Raw genomic sequence first — 25,583 nt, forward strand, 5'->3', positions numbered from 1 at the left:
AGTTTCCCCAATGGGGTACTTAGCTTTAAATGAAGACTTCGGATCTGAAATTCGAACACGAAAATCTCAGGAATTGGCCGACTGGCACTTGCGAACTGCTTCTGCTTCGGGCACCACGCAGCAAGAAAGACTGAAGAAAATGGCGTCGGCTGCATCTTTTATACCCCTGGCGCTCTGACGTCAGGGAAGAGGTGACAGCAACCGACGCCGGACCTAGACTTTGGAATTCAGGCCGACTGAGGGTAGCCTGCCAGCAGGATAACCCAAGTGTAATGACTGCAACAGTGAAACACGAAGAACATCTTCCCACTTTAGAAGAAGAAGAATGCCATTGTTTAGCCTTTTGAGGGGCATAAGCTTGCCCTCTGGAAGATCTGAAACCCCTAGGCCTACAGGGACCCTGCTTGCAGGGATCAGGGAAAGACCAATTCTTGGAAGGATAATGCCTACTAAACAGAGGAGGCTGAACCTGAAGGAAATCTTTACAGCTTGCATAGATTTCACCTTATCCTCCAATTTCTTCAGTACCTCCTCAGCCTTGTTACCAAAAATGTTGTCTTTGTGCAAAGTAGCATCCAATTTAACAGGTTCAGAAAGAGGCTGCTCCCTAAGCCAAGCATGCCTTCTAATAACAGAACCAGTGGCTGCTGCTCAGCAGGAAGCCTCCAAGGTGTCAAAACCACAATGTAGTGAATGCATATTAACTAGAGTGGCAGATTTTAGTAAATTTTGTAAGTTTTTGTTCTCCGACATGGAAGGAACATCCCCAAGTTTAGCCTTAATAGCCTCAAAAGTATGCTGCTGATACTTAAGCATGTGAAAAAGACAGTTCACAGATCTAATGGCAAGAGTTGTGGAGGTATAGACTTTTTTACCTCACCTGTCCAAAGCCCTGGACTCCTTATCAGAAGGTACAGAGTTTTTAGCAATAGTAGCCTTAACACCCTTGGGGCCTTGAGAAATAATCTCAAGATCAGCAGTAGGATTTTTGAAAAGAAATTGATGAGAATCGGGAACCCTACAATACCTATCAGGTTTTCTAGGGGCAGGAGGAACAGAATTAGGAGTTAAAGAATTTTCCATGAAAACTCATCCACAACTTCCAAAACTGGAGATATAGCCAGAGGCTTATGCTGTGGCAAGTCCAAAAATTCCCTGATTCTTTTCTTAAACTGAGGAAAACCCTGACTTTCCCATTTAAAGTGCTCCCTAAGAGTATTCAAAGTATCCCCAAAGGCAAAATCTTCTGGATGGGGAGGCAGAAGGGATAGAGTCTTCAGCATCAGAATCCTCAAAACTGGAAAAAAGTTGAGAAGTTCCTTCTTCACAAGCAGAAATACTGGAAACTTCAGATTCTGAGATGGACAAAACATCAGGAGACAATTCCCTAGCCCTCTTGGAAGTGGGGGAGGTTGAGAGCCCCTAATAAGGGAAAGATCATCAGTAGCCATCTTTACCAACTGGGACTGAGGCAAAGGAGGGGAGGCCAACGCCTGTTTGTGAGTAGTTTTGCCGCTGGAAGGTTTGCTATTAATCCGGAGGAACTCGGGAGGCCTAGCAACTGCAGAAGTCTGAATTAAGGTAGTCGGTCTGGCTCTGGTCTCATGTCAGAGAGAAGAGGCGTCAGAAGACGGTGCCTGCATAGCGGCTCCGGACCCATCTGAGGTGGTGACAGGCGGAGGGTCTGAAGATGAAATAGCAGCCTGTGGCATGGAGGACTCCGTAAAGGTCTTGGCAGAGGCCTGTGGCTGAAAATCTGTGGACTGCAGGGGCTGCAAAAGCACCTCACTGACTACCGCTGGGCTGACCAATTTCACCGGTGCATCATCATCAGATTTAACCCTAGGCCTGTCGTGGTTCTTGTCCTTGCGTTTTCTAGGCACATCTGAAGTCGGGAGACCAGCAGATGCCATACCGATTAACTTAGGCCAGACTCCGAAATGCTTATACAAAATCTTAGCTCTACGGCATATGGTACGCGAGTTGAAGGAAGCACAGAGTTTGCAATTAGGGATGTCGTACTCAAGGCCCAAACAAGTTAAACAATAGGAATGAAAATCATGGGGCGGAATCTGTTTTCCACAGGTAAGACAGTTATTAACTTTATCTGACATTCGTTAAAGCAAGAAAAGAGGGTCCCCAATGGGGTACTTATCTGATGGTGTCTTCAATTTGGTAGTCGGAATGCAAAAAGAAGGTAAACGGCCGACCGGCACTAGTGTGAATTGCATCTGCTTCGGGCTCTGCGGCAAGAAAGACTGAGGAAATGGCATCAGCTGCCTCCCTTTATACCTGACATTCTGACATCAGTTTTACAGCCGACGGCAGCTGACATCATATACCGAGGACTCTGGTATTCGGGCCAACTGAGGGCTGGGAGCCGGATAACCCATATGTTAGGACTGCAACAGTGAAACACAAAAAACATCTCTCTAATCCTAGAGAAAGCCCTTTCTGCAACTCTGAAGGGCAATGTACCTAGGGGAGACCCCCCCCCTTCTCCCTCGGAACCAAAGTCATGGGAGGAAAAAGAGCAGAGCCACCCATGGATCCAAGGCCTTCTGACCTGACTGGATGCAAGCTGTTGAAGGCCAAAGCTCCAACAGGAAGCAACGGATCAGACAAAGTAAGAGCTGAAGGCAACCCCCCTAGAGTCAGCACAGATGTCTCATCTCTGGGACCCACTCTGATCTGACACAAACATAGCAGTGCTGGTCAGGGATATAGTCAGAGTTGAGGAAGGAAGCTTCCTTTCGTCCGACATCAACTCTCTCAGGTACCCAGCATCCTGGGATTCTGAAACCAGAGGTCAGACTGGAAAATGAGTATGCAAGTTAGGAGAAGTAGCCCTCAAGGATCCAAGATGGGACAGAAATGGCTAGACCCCATCTGGATCTGCACCCTGAGGAACTCTGCATCATCCTGTCCATATCAGCCTTGGTGAAGCTTCAGGAAGATGCTGAGGAAGCATGCCTTGATCTGAATGGAGTTTGAAGATCCTTTGAGGGAAAAGCTGGAATACAGGTTCCATCTGGAAGGCTGGTGTAAGGCTCCTAATCACCGGATCTGAAGCTTTGGGATCTGAGGAGGAGGTGTCTGAAACGGGGGCTCCTGAGATCACAATCACTCTTTCTGGACCCGTAGGGGACCTAGGCTACGTAGCTGACTCAGAGGTGCTCTGAGCCGAGGAAGACTGATCCAACAGAACCTATGGATTCAACACACCCATAGCCACAGACAACGGAAATGAAGAGCTCTTCGGATCCAACAACTTTCTACAGGCACTCAGATCAGATGTGGACAGAACCTAGGTCTTTTCCGTTCATGCTCAGAAGAGTCCCTTGAGGAAGATGGGGGGGGGGGTGCTTAAAGCCAACATGTTTAAGGGGGGGGGGTTGAACACCAGAAGTGGAGAATGCAGGCGGCAAGCTCTTTAAAATGAGCATTGTTCCTTCTTCTACTCTGATGCCTGCCCTAGTCTAGTATCTGTCCACTGTTTCTTCCTCAAAAGTCCTTTTTTGCCTGAACTGCTCCATCCTCATTTGTTTTACAGTAAAAGGGTCAAGCTTATATCCTTATAGATGAGAAGTGGTGGATGAAACAGATGTTTAACAGACCATTCAGTTTTCCTCTGTCCATCAATCTCAAAGATTTACTGGGAAGGGGCCTAAAAATAAATCTTTTACCAAGGGCACATTTAAGTGTTGATCTAGGATGTCTTTAAGAAAAGGCTAAATCCTTAATTATGCACTTTTATGGATAACAGGTGCCTGTGGCTTCATCCCTAGGGCAATGCATCAGTGGCCAATACAGACAGGTTCGGTGGCATGTTTTCTCATTTTCAAGGTTGTTTTATGAGGTAGCCTACACAGCTATTCCTTAAAGAGTTTGTTTCTTAGGTTACTCATCTTATTCTTCATTTGTCTGAGATGTCCTCAAGATTCAGTAAACAAGAATATCTGATGGGTTATGAGTTATATAGCCAGTGAAGAAGTGGTACGTATTTTCTTACCAAAACTATGTAAGACACTTCTCCCATTGTCATTAGAGAGGATATTTAGGCCTGTTGTTAGTTCAAAGCCCCCTCTGCAACAGCCAAGGTAGGACATCAAGACAGGGTATGTCATTAGATTCTTGCATAAATATTTCAAACTCTTCTGGACTATGTAAAAGTGTTCTAGCTCCTTAGGTGCTGGTAGCTATAAACATTGCTGAAGGAAAGCATTATAAAAAAACATACTCAATGGCTTGTATGAAGAAATGAATATTTGTAGGTTTAGGATGCTCCATGGCTGACAGCTGCAAACATTTTGTGTTATGCAGAGATTTCTTTAGTGGTCTGCTTCATTTTTTTTTAACTAATTTGCCATCTTTTTGCCTCCGCTGCCTGCTAATCATCAGCTCCCACCCAACTAATGGACACATTTGCTCCCAATCACCAAGCCAGACTCAGCTAGGACAGGCCATCATTCAGACAACCATCAAGGAGGGATTCCCATTTTTTTATTTTTATTTTTTTGCTTATGCCATTACTCCCCACACAAACTCAGCAGCCATGTGCTGGGGAGGGAAGTGCAATGGGCTGACCCACAGAGGCAGTCCCCTTACTTCTGGCAAGGGTTGCTTCTTCTAAGTAACCCTGCCCATTCCCAGGAACAGAAAGCACAAAACAGAAGCAGTGCTCTTTGCACTTGTGCGACAGGGAAATCTGCTGTGCCCTGACAAAATATTGGCTAAAGACTGATATATATATATTTTTTTCGCTTTTCTTTTGCTTTATTTTTGTCAGTGTTGCTCAGCTTTGGACTTGTAAGAGTGGAGCTGCACTATTCGCAGCAGCTCAGTAACCCTCCCTAGAGAGTAGACAGTGGGCTAAATTTTCCCTAAGTAGTAAATTAAAGAGTCGTTCTTATCGCCTGCTAATGTGCTCTGCTCTATTAGCTACTGTTTTGAGCAACTCCCCCAAGTTAGAACTAATATTGCCCTATACCTTCCTGTTTTGGCATCCTAAGCAACTTGTCTACACTTAAAAGTGACAGAATGCTACAATCTTGCCCAAATCTACAAACCCATCCTTAATAAAATACGTGTGCCCCAGTATACAGCAGTCCTAAACACCCACCTTAAACTCAGTGTATCCCTCTGCTACATTTCTGCACACCATAGGAATATTGTCTGCCTTTACCTCATCTGTCACCACCAAGCAGTGCTGACAATCCACTATTACGAAGCACTGAATCACTGCATGTAAGGTGCAATTCATAAACTGAAAGTAAATCTCTCAAGCCATGTGGCTACCGGAAAACATGTCCCCCCCTCCAGCACCACTGTACCAGCACTAAACCCAGATATGCTGAGGTACTAAACAACCTCCACCAAAACATCACAGGACTTCTAGGCAGTGTATTAACTGCAGTATACAAAAACCTTACCTGCACCTTACTTAGCAGTACTCCTAGCAACACAACAAACACAGCCCCCACCCCCGGCAGCAAGTCCAAGCCCCTTAGGGTAAAAGGCAATGCTACTCCAAGCAACAATGTCCTACACATAAGCTAATTTCATAGCGAGGTATACTAATGCACCACTCGGCAGGCTGATCAAGGATAAGGTGATGCTTAGTTAACTCCTGGTTAGCAATATCTGTGATGCTTACAAAACAAAGTCCCTTCATTGCAAGTAAGCATATCATATGGTTAGTACATGTCAATGGGAGGGCGGCCACGGTGGTGCAGCAGTTAGCATTGCCACCTCAAAGCTAGAGGATCTCTAGTTCGATCGTCGGCTGGGTGCCTTCTGTGCAGAGTCTGCATGTCCTCCCTGTGGTTGCGTGGGTTTCCTCCGGGTGCTCTGGTTTCCTCCCAAATCCCAAAGACATACTGTAGGTGGACTGGACACACACTAAATTGGCCCTAGGTGTGACTGCGTTTGTGTGTGTGCCTTCTGTGGAAGGTTGGGTGCCGGGCTGGCAACTCGACATCGTAAAACTCCACTGCCAATCATGAGCAGACGGTGATCCGCTGTGGCGACCCCTAACCGGGAAAAGCCGAAAGAAGAAGAAGTACATGTCAATGAGATGTGGTTGAGCTTTCTGGTGCACATTTCTGACATGGACAGGCAGCTAATCTTAAGCAGTATATTACTCGCATTATAAATAATACCACAGTGGAAAGAGAAGCTGACTGACTTCAACAATAGACTCTGTTACTGGTGTCAATCCAGGGGGCTACAATATGCGTCAGTCAACCTGATGGGAGGAGAAGAGATATTGCTTGACTGTTTTGTTAGAGATGGTCTGCATCTCTCCTCACAAAATTTCTGTACACTAGCAGACATTTTCTGTCCCTACAGTGGCTTAGGCAAGTCAATCTCCTACATCTTACATCCTAGCAAGTCCTCATTGGGCTTACACCAGCATGGCACTGCTCAATGCTAGAAGTCTAAACAAAGACACCCGACCTTGAGGCATTCCTAATGTTTAAAATCGCAGACATCTACTTAGTCACAGAAACATGGTTCCAACAAAGTACTAACACTCCTTCAATAGCGGATTTTACTGTCTACTATACTTTAGACTCTCAGATGAGGGTGACCTTGCCTCTGGTTGTGATGTGGGATGTCCTTATTTATTTGTAATCACATTACCTCACACCTGTTTCAGCTAGATCATGACCTAGAATTCATATGTAACCCAGTAACTACAGGTACATGTACCTTATATATCCCCCTAACATGTCCCCCACAGCTCAAGACCACCACCACAAGAAACTAGAAACCCTAACCATCAAACCAAACCCAATCATCCTAGGTTATTTCAACTATATATCTGTAAAATGGCTGACATACTTTGCAAAATAATACATCTGTACAATGGTTCCTGGATATCTTCGCCATCCAGTCTCCAGACCAATTAATGGCTACCCCACACTAGCAGCCCAAACCTTCTAAAGCAAGTTTTTTTTTTAGTCCAGCTTGGAATGAAGCCAATTTTCAGTGGAGGCCCAGGGAGAAATGCTCCAAACAGACATTTTCTTACAAACATCTCATCATTATGCACCATGTCCACAGTTATCCTTCCATCTAAGGAAATCTGATAATTGTGGTGTAATATCATCCATAAGATCCCAGCCAAACGTGCCCACAAATCTCACTGTCTTCAGATACCTCCAAGGCAAACTTCCTATGGTAGCTGCTAATCTTATGTAAATCAAAAGCTCCCCCATCAAAAAGACTCCAACCATAACTAAAAGAGATGCATTTATCACTGATTTTTATCCCCACATAAGGTCCTGCATCAAGGCTTCTAGTCCTATTCATTACAAATATAATGCCAAGTTCAAAAACATAGCCACTTTGGTGGAACGCCAGCAGAAACAAATTCTACAACAGAAGAAAAAACTCCTGAGACCTGTAGATTCTTTCAAGGTTTCCATACTGTTATACCATACTCTAGAGGTTTGGGTCTAATATAATTAACAATGACTTCATCATTTCTGATTTCCTAGACTTTATAAATCTTTTTATACAACCTATAGTTCTAGAACTATCATTAACCAATTGGTTGATATAATTACAAAAACTCAAAGCTGGATCCACCCATATACCCAGGTCCTTGAATGAATTTACAGTTTCAACTACTGTGTGCTGTATTAAATATTCACTTTTCAAGTTATGTCTCCCAAATCTCACATGCTTACTTTTTGATGTATTTATCAGCATATTATTCTCCTGTGCCCAAATGGTCAATTTAGTCAAGTTCTTTTGAAGACATGCCCTATCTGTAACACATGTAATCAGTTTACCCAGTTTCAAGTCATCAGTTTACCCAGTTTCAAGTCATCTGTATGCAAACCTGTAGAACAGCTCAAGAATGGACCTAGGACAGACCCCTGTGGAGCACCCTGTCTGTAACCAAGAATTTCACCTGTCCAATTGCTGTACGATACTTGCCATATTCTATTTATAGGGCATGCAGCTATCTATCTTGTCAAGAGTACATCAATACCTAGTTGTTCTAATTTACTGATCAGTGTTTTGTGTATGACCCTGTCAAATGCTGAAGTTAAATCTATATAAATGAATTCACAGCCAATTTTTCATTCATAGCAATTATATTGTTACAGAACATCATATTATAGGTGACAATAGATCTATTTTCAACATGTGCATGCTGATATATGGTTTCAAGTCCCAACCTTTCCAATTCTGACAGTAACTTATCCAACATTACCTTCTCCATTGTTTTTCCACAACATACATGCATACGTACATTTATTTATTTACCATTTGTTGACTGGGATAGTCCAACTAGGACAGAGCCTATTTTCAAAGGAGAGCCAGGGATAAATGCTCCAGATGCATGTCTTTGGAATGTGGGAGGAAACCAGAGTACCCGGAGGAAACCCACGTGAATGCAGGGAGGACATGCAGACTTCATACAGAAGGTACCCCAGCAGACAATCTAACCAGAGAACCTTTTGCTGTGAGGTGACAACGCTAACCACTGCACCACCCAACATGTAAGTCAACTTAAGGGCCTGTATGACTCTGGGTTTATCTTACTCCCCCTTCCTTTAAAGACAGGTTTAGAATAGGCATTTGTTAGAGTAAACCACTATTTTTTATCAAGGTAAAGGAAGTTGAACAAAATTTGATCTTTTACTAGACAAAAATCTAAAATAAGTCACCACTCTAGAGCCTGCATAAGGTGGAGTAGACAGATGTGGCTTTTAATCTACTAGGGTAGCTCAGGTTTCCTACTACAGAGATATTTTTGTTAAGAATATTTGCGGTCTTTCAACTTGATCATGGTGCTTAGATATGTACATCTCAAAAGTTGCACAATATTCAAACGTCCATCTAATCAAGGGGGAAAGTCCTCTTTGGCCCTTGAAGAAATACCCAAACAGATGAGTTGTGCAAGGCCAAAAGACTTTCTAACCATGACACAGACATGTTGTTCCAAAAGAAAGCTCAAGTCCCTGACAAATGTTTTGAAGAGAGTACCACTGAACACAATGTGGTAAAAGGAGGTAGTGGTGACTTTTCCAAAATAACTATGCTGTATTTTTTTTAATTTAGGATGTGTTCAAGGCTGACACACCCTGCATTGGGCTGGTCTGAGCCCTGATGGAGAATCAAGACTGTCAGAAGGGATCTGATAACTGCATCCAATTTGTAGTCATTTGCAAACTTAGCACAAATTTACAGTTCCTTATGGACCACCACTAGTAACATTTCATACACAAGTAACAATGTTGCTTTCCTTCACAGTGTAAGCTCCATCAGTGAGCCAACCAGTGAACAACATATGGATTAATGTTCAGTCAGGGCAACACAGCTACAATATTTGCATATGAGATGGTGTTGAGGTCAAGGCAAGCAGAAGAGATGGTGAGATCTTTGTCTGTTTTCTCTGCCACAGTAACTGAAGCACTAAGCAGTCTGAGTAAACAGAATCTGCTTTTTACAAACACAAAGTAGTTTGGGTCAAAGATCTGAGGGTCTCCAATGCTGTTAATTAGCTTAGCAGTAATACATTCCATAACTTTGTATACAATACTTGTAAGGCTAACAGGAGTATAATTACTACAGTCACTCATCAGACCACCCTAGGAATGTTCTCCATCCTTTCAAGAAAAACTTGAAATGAGAAGGCTTAGGAGAGGAGGTTAGACTAAGTGGTGCTAAATACTTACTAACTAGCAGCCTAGAACATTACTGGGACCCATGGAACATTTTGGTTTCTGGTTTTCAAGGATGAAACAACACGCTCCAATGTGACTTTGGGAGGGATGCATGACAGGGAATAGGGATGACACATTTGGACAGGCAGGGGTTGTGAAGATCTAGCTGAATGTTGTCACAAAGATATCTGTAATGATTTCAGGGTCAGAGTGGGAAGCTTCATTAAAAATAAAACAAGGATACACACCCACTAAAAATCTTTATTAAGCTCTCTAGTGCCTCAGCAAATGCCTTCACGGAATAACAAAAGAGAAAAAAAAATGTCAGCTCCAATAAGTTTGCTGCAAAAAGTATGGTTATGAATGAACTTACCACAACAGTAAATACACAAGAACATCACTGTTGCAGTACCCTAGGCTATATGAGTTAGTTATATCATGTCAAGGATATGATAACCAGCCAATATTCAAAGAGTTAGGGCACCTTTCACACACACTAACTGCTGAAGGTGCCAGACAGAGCATTATAAAATCAGTGGTTAGGGTACCAACTGTTTAAAACTTGCCATTGAAGTGCACTCCTCCTGTGGGCTTTGAGGGATTGATGATTGGCTAGCACTTCAAGGCCAGGCAGATAAGTACCCTTCTGGGGAAAACTTTCTACAAAGCCTTTTATTTTAAAAGTAACTATGTTATTTCTTAAGGAAAGCATTTTAGTTAGGATTTATAAATTCGGGGACTGCCATGAGACATTTGTCAGAAATCCAGTTTACCTTCCATTTTAATTGTTATGAGGAAAACTTGTTAAAAAAATCACTTTTGTGAAGAATGTTTTTTTACATAGGTGTGAGAAATATAATCATGGGAAGTGTTTCTGGAGGTTGACGCTAAATTACTTTTAAAACGGTGAGATTTTCTGTCAAGATGTTCACCGATAGCTTCATCTCTGCACCACAGAAGTGGAATACAGCTGGCAGTTTCCTACTCATGCTCTAATGTGTATTACAATTTCCCATGCAGAAATAAACAGTTCAAGATATTAAATATTCCAGTAAATATACTGATTGGCATGGTATTTTGGTTTCTTTATATTCTTGTTGTTTGAAAAGGTTTAGGTACATTACATGTAAATTATCCCTGTACAGAGGATACATGCATTTTCTCTCATAGTTTGCTTAGAGAAAAAGTCCTTGAAAATCCTCATCCTGTCTAAATAAGGCTTTTTTTTTGCTCCTGTCTTTTTACAGGACATTTCTTTCATGATAAAAATTGATCTGTGATTTTGCCTTTGCTAATACATAGTGTCCCTTTATGAAGGGAGAGAGATTTACTGGACTAGCCAGACAGATGTAAACTGAAGACATCAGAATGGGCTTCCACTTCAGCTGTGCAACTAAGAACAGTGCAGAAAGCCAAATACGCTTCACAGCAGCCTGGCCCACTGTTTAATACAGTAAATCAAGGCTGCTGCTCTAGAATACTTGCAACATAGTTATAGAGCCAGACAGAACCTGATCATTTCCAGAAGTCTCTACACAAATTTACCTTCAGTCCTAAAGTTTATTTAATACATTATAAAGAACTGTAAATAATGCATACCTCCTCTCGCCTCCTCTTCAGTGCAGACTTCTTCTTCCGCTCCTTCTTGGTTTTCTGTTTTGACCAAGCTTTATTCTTTACAAAAGGCTTTCTCCCCTCACTGTGGTGTTTCTCAGCTTTCTGCTTGTCTATTAGCATCTTCTGTCTCTGCACTTCCCTGTTTTTATCTTTATATGAAATCATATCAATGTCTATGTTTTCAGGTTTAAATTCTGGGAAAAATTTTCCTTTCAGTTCAGGCATCTTTGGTAGTTTTAACAGAGCAAAACCACGAGCAAGACCAGCAAAGTCCAGATCTGTAGATTAAAAAATGCTACATAATAAAGTACGTAACGCTTATAAAAACAAAACAATGAGACAGACAGGGAAAACGCATTATCACAACCATGAAAAAAATGATATTTTTTTTTTAGGCATTTTCCAACAGCAGCCAGAAAACATGTTAAAATAACACACTAAATCACAATGAAAGCAGTTCCTCACCATCATATCTTTGTAAAATCTGACAAAATTCTAATTGCATTCTCTTCATAAAAAGCCAAAGCTAAAATGATCCATGATGGCAAAAGAGCAAAACAAGATGAATTAGGCCATCGTGAATTGATACTTTTTCAGGCAATCAAGCTGGACACGCCAAACAGGCATGCAGTCCGCTGCTCGGCCTACATCTGCTAGTATCAAAGGGTTTCCATAGAGTTAAGCAGACTCGAGCTTATGTTGCTCTGACCACTTCCAGGCTTTCCTCTATTCCCAACTGGAATCATGCTATGTAGGTTCATTAACTGTGATTAGCCATCACTACTGTGTGAAACAAAAGGCTTTCAATGTACTTTTCTCCTGCAAACAACTTCTCAACATGGCAGCATTCTGAGCAGCAATCCCACCAATGCACTGACATGCTACTGTAAGAGCAAAATGTAAAAGAATGACCATATCTTTATCCCAGCCCAAACCACAAATTTTCCAAGGGAAAGAAAAAAGCTGTCACAGGATTATGTAACCTCACCACCCCTCCCAAAAACTTTACAGCAGCCACATGTGATTTTAAAACCCAAATACTGTGTGCCCCCAGATTACTTTCCAGCCTTAGAATGTCTTATTTAACAAAACCACAGTTTTCACAAGTCTAATACTGAATGCACTTTTGCTGTGCTTGCTGAAAATGGAAAACAGGCTCATCTCTAATAAGCAGTTTCAAATTCAGTGCACCTGCATGCTGTTCTGAGCAAAAGCCTGATTTTACTGGTGGCACAGAAGAAGAGAAATCAATACTAAAAACTCCACATAAACACAGTAAAATACTTATAAGGATGTGAGTTATATAGTTAAAGTACATTTTGCTTTCGATGATAAAGAACATTTTTGTAAAAAAAAAAAAAAAAAAAAAAAAAAACATTATTTTTCTGAAACTGCAGTTTTGCCCCCCCCCCCTGTGCTAAGCCCTACTCATAAGAGAACAAACAAGACAAGGGCATAAAATGCAACAATGCACAATGAAACATTGCAATGCTCCTTTAAATGAAAATAAGTACTAGATCAAAGCAAAGGCAACACCAAAATCTAAGTCTTGAACTCCCTTTTAACCAAATTCTTATGGTCACCCCTAAAACCTAGAATTAACTATAACTGGCACTATAAAAGTTGGATTGAAGGAGGAATAGCATTCCCCAACCTTCAATTATACGCTGATTCTGTTATCCTTAACCTAATGAGCTTATGGCTAAGCCTGAAATATATGTCAAGTTGGAAAAATGTACATAACGCAATTTTACTTTGCAATATGGACTCTTCACTAAAAACATTAGATTGTTCTGAAAATATCAAACTTTTCTTAAATGTTAAAAATTTCTTCTATAATAAGAAAAACTCAAAATGTATTCCTATTATTAATTATATTTTGAAAAATTTAAAAAAGTAGTAAATAAGAATCTTGTAATTAACAGTCTAGCTTTCCTAATGTTACCAATAGCCTTTACTAACAAATGTCTTGATTCCTTCAATACGGTGAAAATGAAAATTATGGAGGAAAATGGGTTAATATATTGATATCAGTTCTTAGGAAATAAAAATATTCATGACACGACTTATCTTTCAGCCAGATTTGTTTTCTAAAATAATTGGTTAAATATACAAACCTTTAGATATTTTATTTTAGCTGAATCCAAGCTATCTCAATTCTCTAGCACAATGGATGTTCCCAAAACATTGTCTTGTCTTTTTGAGCTCAGTAACTTAGGTAATAATAATAATGGTATTTCATTGTCGAGATTCTATAACATTCTTAGATCTGATTTACGAATTCCAGAAAATTGTTTATGGAATTATATGATTAAAATCAACAACTCACAATTTTCAGAAATTGAAAAACACTCATCCTTAAATCAGTAAATAATACAACCTCTTCTACATATTGGAAAATTTTCACATGGAAATTTATTCACAGAAGCTTTATTACACTGCAAAAGGCTTCCATAATATCAAATGCTGGAGATGTGATGAGTCATTTGAAGCTGATTGGGCTCACATGTTTACAGAATGCAGAATTGTAACATCATTTTGGTCTGATTTTAAAAACTTCATTAAAGCCTTGTGGTCAGACAGATGTGAGGTCTCAAATTCTTTGCTACTGTTTAATGTGCCGATTCCAAGGTATATTACGTTAAACCAAATACATCTTCTGTGGTCTCTTCTTGCAATAGAAAGAAAAATTATCACTAGAAACTGGAAATGTAAAAATAACCTCTCTTTTAATGAATTTATATCCTTATCCGAGGTCATCTGTAATAGGGAATTACAAACAGCTTTGTTGCATACTTCAAACGTGGCTCATAAACAAATTGCTTGATTAAAACTTAAAATGTTGCTGGATAAAATGTAATATCATTGTAGACATTGTATCTACTTTGGACTCTGTATATAGCTTGTTAATTTATTTTATTTTATTATACCTAAGAAATAGTTATTTGAAGTTAATTTACTTATTTCTATTTATGAAAATCAATAAAAAATAATTTACAAAAAAAAAAAAAAAAAATCTAAGTCTCACAGCTAGAAAGATAGGGCAAACTGAGTGGCCCAGACCACTGACGGAATACCTGCTTAATCCAACATCTACAACTGCCACAAGGGATCAGACACAACCACTGCTGAGTGGGTGGATAAAATTACAACTCCCTAAAAACAAATCACAACTCTCCAAGAAAGGAAAGCTGCAGGGAACTTCTGATAGGACATTCACATAAACAGTGGGGTGAGACTGCTCTCCTCTCTCTCATTGAGCTAAAAACTAATAGAAAAGTTTCAGGAAGAAGCAACCTATAAAACTGTAACACAGCAGTTGCTAAATACTGAGTGTTGATGGCATGAAGATGAGAAGTAAGAATGGCTGAAGTGAACTGCGTAGGTAAAACTGTAGCAGACCATCATCCTATAGAGAAGGAAATTGAGATGGCAGAACTGTGAATAAAAAGTCAGAATGTATGAAGAAATCATGAACAGCAGCACTACAATGTTTGTAAAAAAAAAAAAAAAAAAAAAAGGAACAGACCCCACTCAGTTGAGATATCAGAACTTCAGAAAGCCCAACAAGATGAAGAAATAAGGCTCAGAGAACTAGAACCATATTGGGAAGAAATACAGAACAAACTAAGGGGAGCTGAAAGATAGAGAAAGAAGGGAAATTCTAAGACTGGCAAATGTACCGCAGGGACTGGATGTTTGAGAATGTGAAGACTTTGCTGCTTCCTTATTAAGCAAATGAAATGGTCTTCCGATTGACAGTGGCACAAATATCCAGTGCTGAAAGTTAAATCCAGACCTACCAGCACAAGGAACACCTCCTTTTCCTATTATGGCAGAAGGGAAAAAAGCTAAAAGTGGGGGGAACAAAAGGTTTTCATTCACCAAGATTATTTGCCAGAAATGAGGCAAAGGTGGACAACAGTTCACTTTACTGTTCAAGCAATGTCAGCAATTAAATGTTAAAAATTCTCTACAGAGTACTTTGTCAGAAATATCGGGTAAGCAAACAGAATCTGAACTGCCTTTAATTCTGGTGGCTGCCAAAAAAGCAATTATTAGAAAACGGAAATGATGTACCAAATATTGTAAGAGACAAATGAACTGGAAGTGGGATCATTTGAAAAAGGAAGGGGCAAATTGCATAGAAATAAACAAACTGTGGGAACAATATATACATAATAATGTTCAGGAGGAGGAGTAGTGAGGTTTAAGGAAAGAGGGCAATTGAACAATTTATGTAATGTTGGACTGGTGATAATTAAAAAAACATATGTGATGCATAATGTATGTAAATGGAAACATGTTAATATGATTTGTTTTCTTTTATATGAATGTATGTTTACCTATCTCAAGTGGGAATTTAATAAAGTTGTTAAAAAAATTCCTCACATGTTCCTAAAACATTTATGGGCCCAGAAAAGGCATCCGAGGTGCTGGGAACATGCAGTCAGACAGAGGCCATTCTGCATCAGGAGGAGAGAATGGCACTGAGTAAGTGGAAATAACTCAACCCATCAAATGGTAAGGAGAAAGATAGATGATGTTTTTAAGAAAAAAATGACTAATGGGCAAAAAAGGAGGCAAAACAGTGTACAAAAAAGGACCAACAACTGCTGAAAGTGGGGGCAGCAGCAAAAATGCTCTTAATTATAGAGGAAGATTAAGAAAAAAAAAGCAGCAAGCAAAAAGAGACAGCCTACTGGGCTTGGGTTGAGCTCTCATCTGAGTCAGCTATGGGAAAATGCTCTTAGTGAGTTTGAGGAAATTAAAAAAAATTAGAGACCACAGATGTAAGACACGGCCAAAGGAAAGTGCAGTTATCATACAGCAAAATCAAACAGTGACAATATAAGGCTAACACTGAACGGTTAACTGAAGTAAAGTACCACGTAAATTAGTGGGAAAGAAAGATGGGACACGTGAATTTTGCATAAGTAAAAGCAAAGCATCAGCGATAAGTGGCCCATACTCAGGTGCACATGGAGTAATTAAAATAAAAATTAACCAAGGTCTGAAGCCAAAGATGCCAGCATGAACGGTTTGCCATTGGGAATCGATAATAAACTTGCCTGGTGGTAACCGCAAGATTGGCTAAAGCATCTCCCCTGAAATAAAATTTAAAAAAATTGTACTGTCGTGTTAAAATGGTTGGAGAATTCCTTGGCAACTGTGTTCTTTTTCACTTTGAAATTTTAGAAGGATGCCACTATATCTTTTTTTTACAACAGAAAGGTTGGAAATTAAAGGTAAAAATCATAAGATGTGGAAGGGATGGCTAGATAAAGGAAAAGTACAGAAGAGCAGAAACCTTGAACTTGATTCAGTATCCAGTGAACTAAAGGGCCTCATCTATGTAAAAGAAAATGTATGATCAACTCAACACTTAAATTGTCAATAATGGAGAAAAAAGGGTTTCATAGCAAAGAAAAAAAAAACAGCAGAACATGTTTACCAGCAAAACCACAAATAAGACCAGTTGAAGGTGAAGAAACATTAAAAAAAAGTAAAATCCAATGTGTAAACAGAAACAGAGAAAAGGAAACCAGTAAAGTTTGTCAGTTTGGGTAAAAATCAGTTTCTGGCTATTAAGTACACTGCCTGGATGCCAGCAAAGAAGTAATTTGGAGAATGTGAAAGAAAATCAACCAGAAAAGGTGAAGAGAAAACATTGGTTGGGAAGAATCTTGCACCTGTTCAGCAAGACTCAGTTCAAGCTTCAGCTTTGGTTCAAAAATGGCTTCCAATAATTTAGAGGGAAAAAAATAATCAAATGAAATCAGAAGTGATTAAAATAAATGAACATTGAAGGAATATATCAACTCAAATAAGAAAACGTTTGGGAAAATAGAAGCATTAACTAGCTATTCAGATGAATTGACAAAACTGTAAACATCACAGGGTGAAATAATGAAAAGGACAAATGAGTATGACGATTCTTCAAGAAAAGTCTTTTTCTAAAATAATAAGTACACTTAGAAGACAAAGCGCACAGAGAAAACCCTGTCATTTTCTGATGCACCAAAGAAACTGGAAGGAACAGACAATATTAATTTTATGAAAGCACAAATAAGCAAATTGGACAGGTGTTCCACAGCAAAATTTGCTCATTGAAAGGATACAAAGAAAGAGTGTATGCTCCAAACCTGGCCATGAGACAGCAGCAAAGACCTATATTAAATAAAGATGAAATTATATCAGCAGAAAAAAAGCTGATCTTGTCAAAACTGTTGCAGATGGGAAAAGTATTAAAACTTGGAGGCAGAGTGTTTGCGGAAATCATTACTGTATACCACACATAAAAGAAACACAATTATCAAAGTAATCACAGAGTGTTGAGAAATGGGTGTGAGATTCATGATGCTGTATCCAGCTGCTTTCAGAGTATTTTTCCCTAAAGTATTAAATGCATTTTTTGATGCAGAACAAGCTAAGGAAAAAATAAAAATGTTTATCCAACAAAAATGTCCATATATATATATATATATATATATATATCAAGAAACTGGAAAAAAACTACAGTATTTGAGACATTAGAGAAATGAGATAATGTTACAACAGACTCATCTGAACAAGTAAAAAACATGATGAACTTATAAAAAGAAGCATACAGATAGAATACTAAGCAGAAGCATGGAAGAGGAGAAGAAGAGGAGGAACAATAATTTTAATCAAAAGATGCTCTCAGATCAAGATAGATGACCAAAGAATAAATAAATGTGGGAGGCTTATATTATTAACAGGGTACCGGAGGGACTGCATAATTACCCTGGGAAATATTTACACCCCCCAATTAAAAGGGATGACTTAAGACATATACCAGTAGAAATGGTGGAATTATACCTTAATCATCACACTGGAACCTGATTACAAATGTAGCAGACATTAAAAGAAAGCAGGGACCAACATCACTGACAGGACAGGAAAAGTGATTAAAATACTTTGATATACTCAATTGTAGGGTGGACACAACAAAACTTGATGGTAAAAACATCCAATTTACACAGTATGCTTGAGATATGACATCTGAACAAGAGTCAACAGAATTTATTTGTGGGATGAAGATGAATACTTGATCAAAGGAGTAACAAATCACATCAGAACAAAACTAATCATGACCCAGTATTACAAGAGGTACGACAGCTCAAACACTGAATCTAGGGAGGCACTGGAATAAAAATATTTTACAGTTAAGAGAGGGGGATAGGAAAATGACCCAGAGTGAAAAAATAACAGCTGCATTGCAGCACTTAGCACAATTAGGGAAAGATGTGGTTGCTAAAGGGTGGGAGGAAATGAAACAGAACTTGGGAAGAGAAATCAGAGAGGAAGAAAACCAACCATGGAGACAAGGAATTTGGTTCCAGAAGTTAAAATTTCAATTAAGGATACAGAATTAAGACGATATCTTTGAATTAAATGAGAAAAAGGAAGTAGAGTGGGGAACAAAAATGGAATATGCCTTTAGGGGAATTGTTAGTTAAAAATCAGGCATCAGTTACACTGAGGTTCTTCTCTGACAACTACATGGCAGCTGCTTCTAACTAATATACTGAGACAGCAAAAACTGTAGGGGGTAAGCAAATTGAAAAACAGAAAAACAAAGATGGTAGTAAAAGATCCAGAACAGATTAATCAGGTACAAGTGGATGGTTATTCAAAACTATATGCACAGGCACAGGGTGTAACTGAGGAATGAGGGACTATACTGGAAAAGTTCACCCAAGAATTTTAAATCCACCAAAACAATTGAAGAAATTGGGGTATTATTATTAATAAGGCCCATAACTGAGGCAGATGTAAGAGACAATGAAACCACAGGCAGCTGGAAAGTCTCTGGCTTGTGATGGGCTAGCCATAGAAATATGAAGAGTAGCAAAAGGGAAAAATGATACCAATATGGGTTAAAATGCTTAATGAGATGTTAGACTGGAAGGGGATCACATGTTCTTGGAGAGAATTTCTAATTCCAGTTAAACCAAAGGAAGGAAATGTCTTAAACCAGGCTGCTATTGCCTCACTGCAGTGCTTACCATGATTAGAAAAAAATTGCTGCAATATTAGTGAGCAGACTGGCTAAGATTTGACAACATTTTAAAAACAACTTTATACAAAAAAATCAGTAGAAGAGTGCATACCATTAATGTTGATGAACGTTGACACAGGGAAACTTCCACAGGGTACACTGAGGGTACCATTTGAATCTTATGGCATAAGTAAGGTTGCCAAAATAATTCATTCTTTTACCTGAAGCAATTTACTCAAACTTAAAAGCAAAAATAAAGGTTAATAGGGGAGTATCCTCACAAATTCAGGTAACAAGGGGCAGATGGAATGGACGCGCATTATCCCCACTCATTTTTGTCATTTATTTGGAACCCTTGGCACAGAAGTTGAGAAAGTTGGATATAAGGGGATGGGAGATGAACACAAACTTGCATTGATTACAAATGATACGATTCTTCACGTGATAAAACCAGAAAAGGACATTCCTTGCTTACATGATATGTTAAGACAACTTTTCCAAATAGCAGAATACAAACTCAGTGAAGATAAAACTAAGGCAGTATGTGTAAATTATGCACCACCTTACCAGCTATTACAGAATTATCCAACCCTATGGCAGCACTATAAATTAAAATACTTTGGAGAATATGGACGAGTAAGAAAGCAAAGACTCCCCAAAAGAAACATGGGAAGAAATGGAAGTGAAAATAGGGGGTTCACAATGAGAAAATGGGTAACAGTACTACCAGACACTGACCATAGGCTAAAAGCAATAAAAATGTTTGTGGTTTCTCTAATTTTATACATGAGGCAGATCTTTGTTTATCAACCACAGTGCAGCACCTGGGATCGACTTAAGAAATAAGGTTTATTTGGGAAGTACTGTATGCACTCAGTATCACTCAGTACTGAGTGAGCCTCAGCAAAAAAAAATTTCTTTTGAGTTGAATAAGACAACTGTTAACCCAGGAATACATTAAAGGGACTTTTAACATTAATTATGCTTGCTGCAAAAGTGGAAAACAGACCATGAGCCTAGTATAGGCAAGGTAATTAAAACAGAGTATAAAAGAAAAGGAGACAAAAACCCTTACAAAACAATGGGGCAATTCCATGTGAGCAAATGGGAAATGGGAACAGATGATACTAACAGAAATATGCATGTCCACAGCTAGTGGGGTTAGGCTTTATTGGCCTGAAATTGTCCATAAAATAGACATAAAAGAAAAAAATCATGGACATTTACAATTGCCATTTAGGTGAAAAAAGAAGTTATGTACTCACCATAACGTTCAGAGTAGTTGTATTTCATTTGTCTTCAACCTGTGGGTTTCGGATCTGATCTGGATCTGACACGGCCACATTTTCCAGCTACTGATCTGAGCTCCCAGCTCCTCCCCTTACCCATAATGCCCCCAGTCTCCTTCCACCCTTCAGACCGAGTTTCCTACTAATTACGTAACACATACCCAACCCAATAAGACCCCATCCTTACTGGCAGCCTGAAAATCCTAAATTCCCAGACTGACCATGAGCAATTCTGGAGTATTCATACTCGTAAATGGTCAGTACCAAAGTGACAAGGTCGGGAGAAGGAGGGGGGAAGGTTGAAGACAAATGAAGTACAACTACTCAGATGTAACTTTATGGTGAGTACATAACATCTTTATCTGAAGTAGTTGACTTAATTTGATCTTCACCCTGTGGATAGAGTTAGCAGCTACCAAACAACTGGATGGCCCTCATAGAAGAGAACCACAGAGCCAAAGGATGCCCTGTTCCTTGACACAATATTCAACTTGCAATGCGAAATTAAGGTATGAGATGAGGACCATGTAGCTGCAGAACAAATATCGTCCAGTGACACTCTAGACCAAAAAGTCGCCGAAGTAGCCATAGACCTGGTACAATGCACTTTTACCTGACCTGGAGGGGAAATTCCTCTAGAAGAATATGCTCGAATAACGCACCGGGAAATCCAACAAGCAATCGTCACTTTAGAAATTAGTTTCCCTAGGAAAGGTCTTGAGTAAGAAACAATTGATCTGATTTACGGAATGCTTTAGTCCTATGCAAGTAAAATCTCAATTGCCTATGAACATCCAACAAGTGCAATTTATGTTCCCCTTTATTTTGAAAATTTGGGAAAAACATTGGTAGATTAATAGTCTGGTTAATATTGGCCTCTGACGCTACTTTGGGAAGGAAGGAAGGAAGGGTTAGTGCACAAGGAAACTCTATCTTTATGAAATATCATATATGGAGCCTTGATGGAAAGAGCCTGACATTCCAAGACTCTCTTGGCAGAAGTAATGGCCACCAAAAAAGTAGTCTTTCAAGACAGATACTGTAAATCTACTGAAGCTGATGGTTCAAAAGGTGGGGAGACTAATGCCTGGAGCACAAAGGTAAGGTCCCAAGGGGGAGTGGGATCCTTAACTGGAGATCTAAGTAAAAAGGTACCTTTAAGGAATGACTTGCAAAGTTTTGAAGAGGCTAAAGAAGACATATTTTCCCCACATGAAAATTAGAAATGGCAGCCAATTGAACTTTCACTGTGGAGAAACTGGTCCCTTGATGAAAAATTTCCACCAGAAACTGTAGTACTGCAGACACTGGAGCTGTGAAAGGATCCAAGGCATGCTGTGAGACCCATACAGAGAAACATTTCCAATTGCTATGATACACCTTTCTGGTGGAAGTCTTGTGAGCCGCCACCAAAATATCCTTAACAGGAGAAGATAAACCATGAGTCCTAACAAACATGGGAACTGGTGCAGCCAAGCAGTGAGCTTCAGACTGTCCAGGTCTGGATGAGGAATCCATGAGGGATGAGAGATAAGATCCGGAACTGGATCCAATGTCCATTGTGGAACTAGTAGATGAGACCATTGGGAGGGGAACCAGACTTGGCGAGGCCAGAATGGGCCGATGAGGATCACAGTGCTCCCCTGCTTGTGAGCTTTCTGAAGAAACTTTAACATGAGGGGTAATGGAGGATAAGCGTAAAGAAGTCCGGGAGGCCAAGCATGAATTAGTGCGTCTCTGGGGGCTTCCCTCTGAGGGGGGGGGGGTTCAAAGCAAAGAACTCGCTGCATTTTGCGTTGGAAAGAGATGCAAAGAGATTGCAGCAAGGATGACCTCACTTTTTGAAAGATCTGTTCCGCTACTGAAGGATTCAGAGACCACTCGTAAGGCATCAGGATAGATCTGCTTAGCTTGTCTGCTAGAATGTAGGACCATCCCAGAATATGCGTTGCCAACAGAAAACGGCTGGTGGAGATTGCCCATTCCCACACTCTCATGGCTTCACGACAGAGGGGATAAGATCTGTTTCCTCCTTGTTTGTTGATATACCAGACCACTGACATATTGTCTGTCTGAATTGTGATCATTCCTAGATGACGATGAGCATGAATGGCCTGCAATGCAAGAAGAACCACCCTCATCTCCAGGACGTTGACATGCAAATTGGTCTTGGATGGGGACCACATGTCTTGGCTTGGACTGTACTTTCCGAGCAATGCCCCCCCCCCCCCACAGATGGGAGGCGTCCATGGTCACCGTGGCTTTGGGAAAGGCCGGAAGAAAAAGACATCCCCTTCAGCAGGTCCGGGGACTGAATCCACCACCGAAGAGAGTCCCTGCACACTAGTGACATTCGAATGGGATGAGACAAAGGTAGATCTAACAGGGACCACTGAACCGCAAGGGTCCACTGGAGAATTTGCATATGAAGGCATTCTAAAGGCAACAGGATGATCGTGGCTGCCATAGATCCCAATGCTCTTAGAACTGCTTCTGCCATCAGAACGTGGGCCTGAAGGACATACCAGACGTGCATCTTCAAACTGCGTGTCCTGTCCAGGGTGAAGAAAACTTTCATTTGAATGGTGTTCAACCAAGCCCTGATGAAGTCTAGAATCTAAACTGAGGCCAGTGAAGATTTGATGTTAAGTTGTCTATCTCGCCTTCATTTTTGCTGTTTGGGTTTGGAGCCAATCCTCGGCTCCGACTCGGCCATCTTCAAAAGCTCGAGAGCTGCATACTGGCTCGAGGCCACCCCATATCCCATGATGCCTGGCGCTAGATACCCAAATCTTGTTTGCCGCTTCTGCTGCGAGGTTGTCTTACTGGCTCAGGTCGTACATTTTCATTATTTACTCGTTTTTTGATAAAAATTTATAGCTTGTTAGTGTAGATTGTTTTTATTAGTTAACCCTTCTATAATATATATATATATATACACACATATATATATATATATACATACACACACACATATATATATATATATATATATATATATACACACACACATACACACTTGTAGTATCTATAATTCTTTCTTAACCTTCCTCTATCCCTTCAGAAAACTCGTTTTAGTTAGAGAGTTTTCCGCTCCCCCTCCACTTTCTTAGGTAGCCGTTTAAATTAGAGGCTAACCTTTTTTCCACTTTCTCTATCCTAAAAAAAAAAAAAAAAAAAAACCTTTAGCTCTTACTTAGTTTTGTTAGCTTATATATACACAGTATTGTCAGTTTTTCTTGGCTGTGTTTTGGGTGTCTTAACTGTGTGTGTGTGGTAGTAGTAACATCCTAATTTCTTCAGTGTGTTGTCCTTGGTTTTTTTCCTAATTCCTTTTCAGGGATATCCAAGGATACCAGGGTGTCCGGATTCAAGAAGTGTGACTCATGCTGTCAGAAGATGTCTCTGACAGATGGCCACACTTCTTGTGTCTATTGTCTCGGCACCGTGCACCTGCAGGACTCTTGTTCAGTTTGCCATGCCTTCAGCCCAAGAGTCCTGCAGGAGCGTAAAAATAAGTTAATCCTACATGGATTACTTAAACAGGATTCACCGGCTAAGACTCAGCCCGTGAAGGCCTCTAAGCCACCAAAATCTTTGGCTCCCAGTTCAGAACCGTCGATGGGTGAAGCTGTTCCTTCAGCCTTGGTTCCAGCTGGAACCGATTTACCTGTCTCCCAGTCGGTTCCGACTCTCCCTTCGGAGCCGACTGGGAGTCGAAAGAGATCTAGGTCTCCCGCCCTGGAGTCGATACGCTCGGCTCAGCGGTCTCCTCTGCTCCAATCGGAGCACAGTCATCAGTCCCACTCTCCTTGGTCCTCAAGACTATCCAATCATGACGTGGAGAGGGTGGTCAGTAGGCTGTTAAAATCGCAGGCCCTAGCAAAAATGTTGTCCAGCCCCCCTCATCAGGTGTCGGCTCCATCCATATCTGCAGTTATTCCTCCTCAGACTCCTTCCTTGAGTTCGGAGCCGGAGTTCGTTGGGGTTTGGGTCGTGGAACCGTCGGCACAGATACCTTCTGTTTCGGTGCCGTCGTCGGCTCCGATCACTTCTTTGGTACTGTCCTTGAAAGGGTCTGGGCGCTGAGACTCCCTCGTCGGCTCCGAGGGGGCGAGTGGCATCGGACCTTTGCCTGACCCCGTTCTCCCTCTCGGAGCTTCGGCGCAGCTGACCTCGGCTCCTACATCGGCTTCAGAGCCATCCCCCTCAGTGCGGAGAGGGATTCCGGTCTCTTCGGAACCAGAGCCTTCTCGGCATCCAAGCAGGGATGCCTTCAAGGTCATGAGGAGTGTGCTGGCCCCTGAGTCAGCCCCACGATCATCCCCACCGGCTCCTCCCACCATGGTGCCTGCGTCTGCCTCTGTCCCTCCTCCAGACCCCAAGCGTGGGGAACCAATGTTCCAGGGCACCCTCCTTGGGTGTATCTTCCTCTTCCGAGGCCTCCACTGATCATTCAGAGGAGCCACCTCATAAGAGGAAATGCAAGAGGAAGCATGTTGACTCCCCTGAGTCTGTCACATCAGACACCGACTTGGAGGATTCGGAAGGGTCCCCGAGATCCCCTCTGAAGATGTCTCCTTCTCAGACATCCTTGAGATGCTTAGGCAGAGGGGGAACTGGACTACCCGAAGCCTCTCCGAGGATGAGTCGGTATTCCTGGATGCGTTTGGATCCCGACCTTCCACCTCCTGGGTGTCTACGCCTTTCGACCCACTGATGCCCGTGGTGGCTCGGAAGCCATGGTCAGCTCCAGACACAGTGGAACCCACCCCCAGAAGACCCGCTAAATTTATAACGGCACCACAGGATAAACAGTCTTTGACCAAAGGTGTCCCTGATGATGCCATGATGGTAGCGGCGGGCCACAAAGAAGTAGTTGGCTGAAACTTCTTCATCTGTCCATCCCCCTAACAAGGAGTCCAGGACGATGGACAGATATGGGAAGTGGATGTTCTCTTCAGC

General features: G+C 40.9%; 1 protein-coding gene across 1 annotated transcript in view; it reads right to left on the minus strand.

Annotated features, from left to right (window-relative positions):
• Nucleotides 1–25,583, minus strand: part of DDX55 (DEAD-box helicase 55) — a 584,207-nt gene that overhangs the window by 83,712 nt on the left and 474,912 nt on the right. Inside the window, exon 13 of the mRNA XM_044068554.1 lies at nt 11,286–11,581. Within this exon, the coding sequence (XP_043924489.1) occupies nt 11,286–11,581 (296 nt within the window). The remainder of the gene's footprint in view (nt 1–11,285; nt 11,582–25,583) is intronic.

This window comes from Protopterus annectens, chromosome 4.part0 (genome assembly GCF_019279795.1).
Source record: "Protopterus annectens isolate FY-2018-M chromosome 4.part0, PAN1.0, whole genome shotgun sequence".
NCBI lineage: Eukaryota > Metazoa > Chordata > Ceratodontiformes > Protopteridae > Protopterus > Protopterus annectens.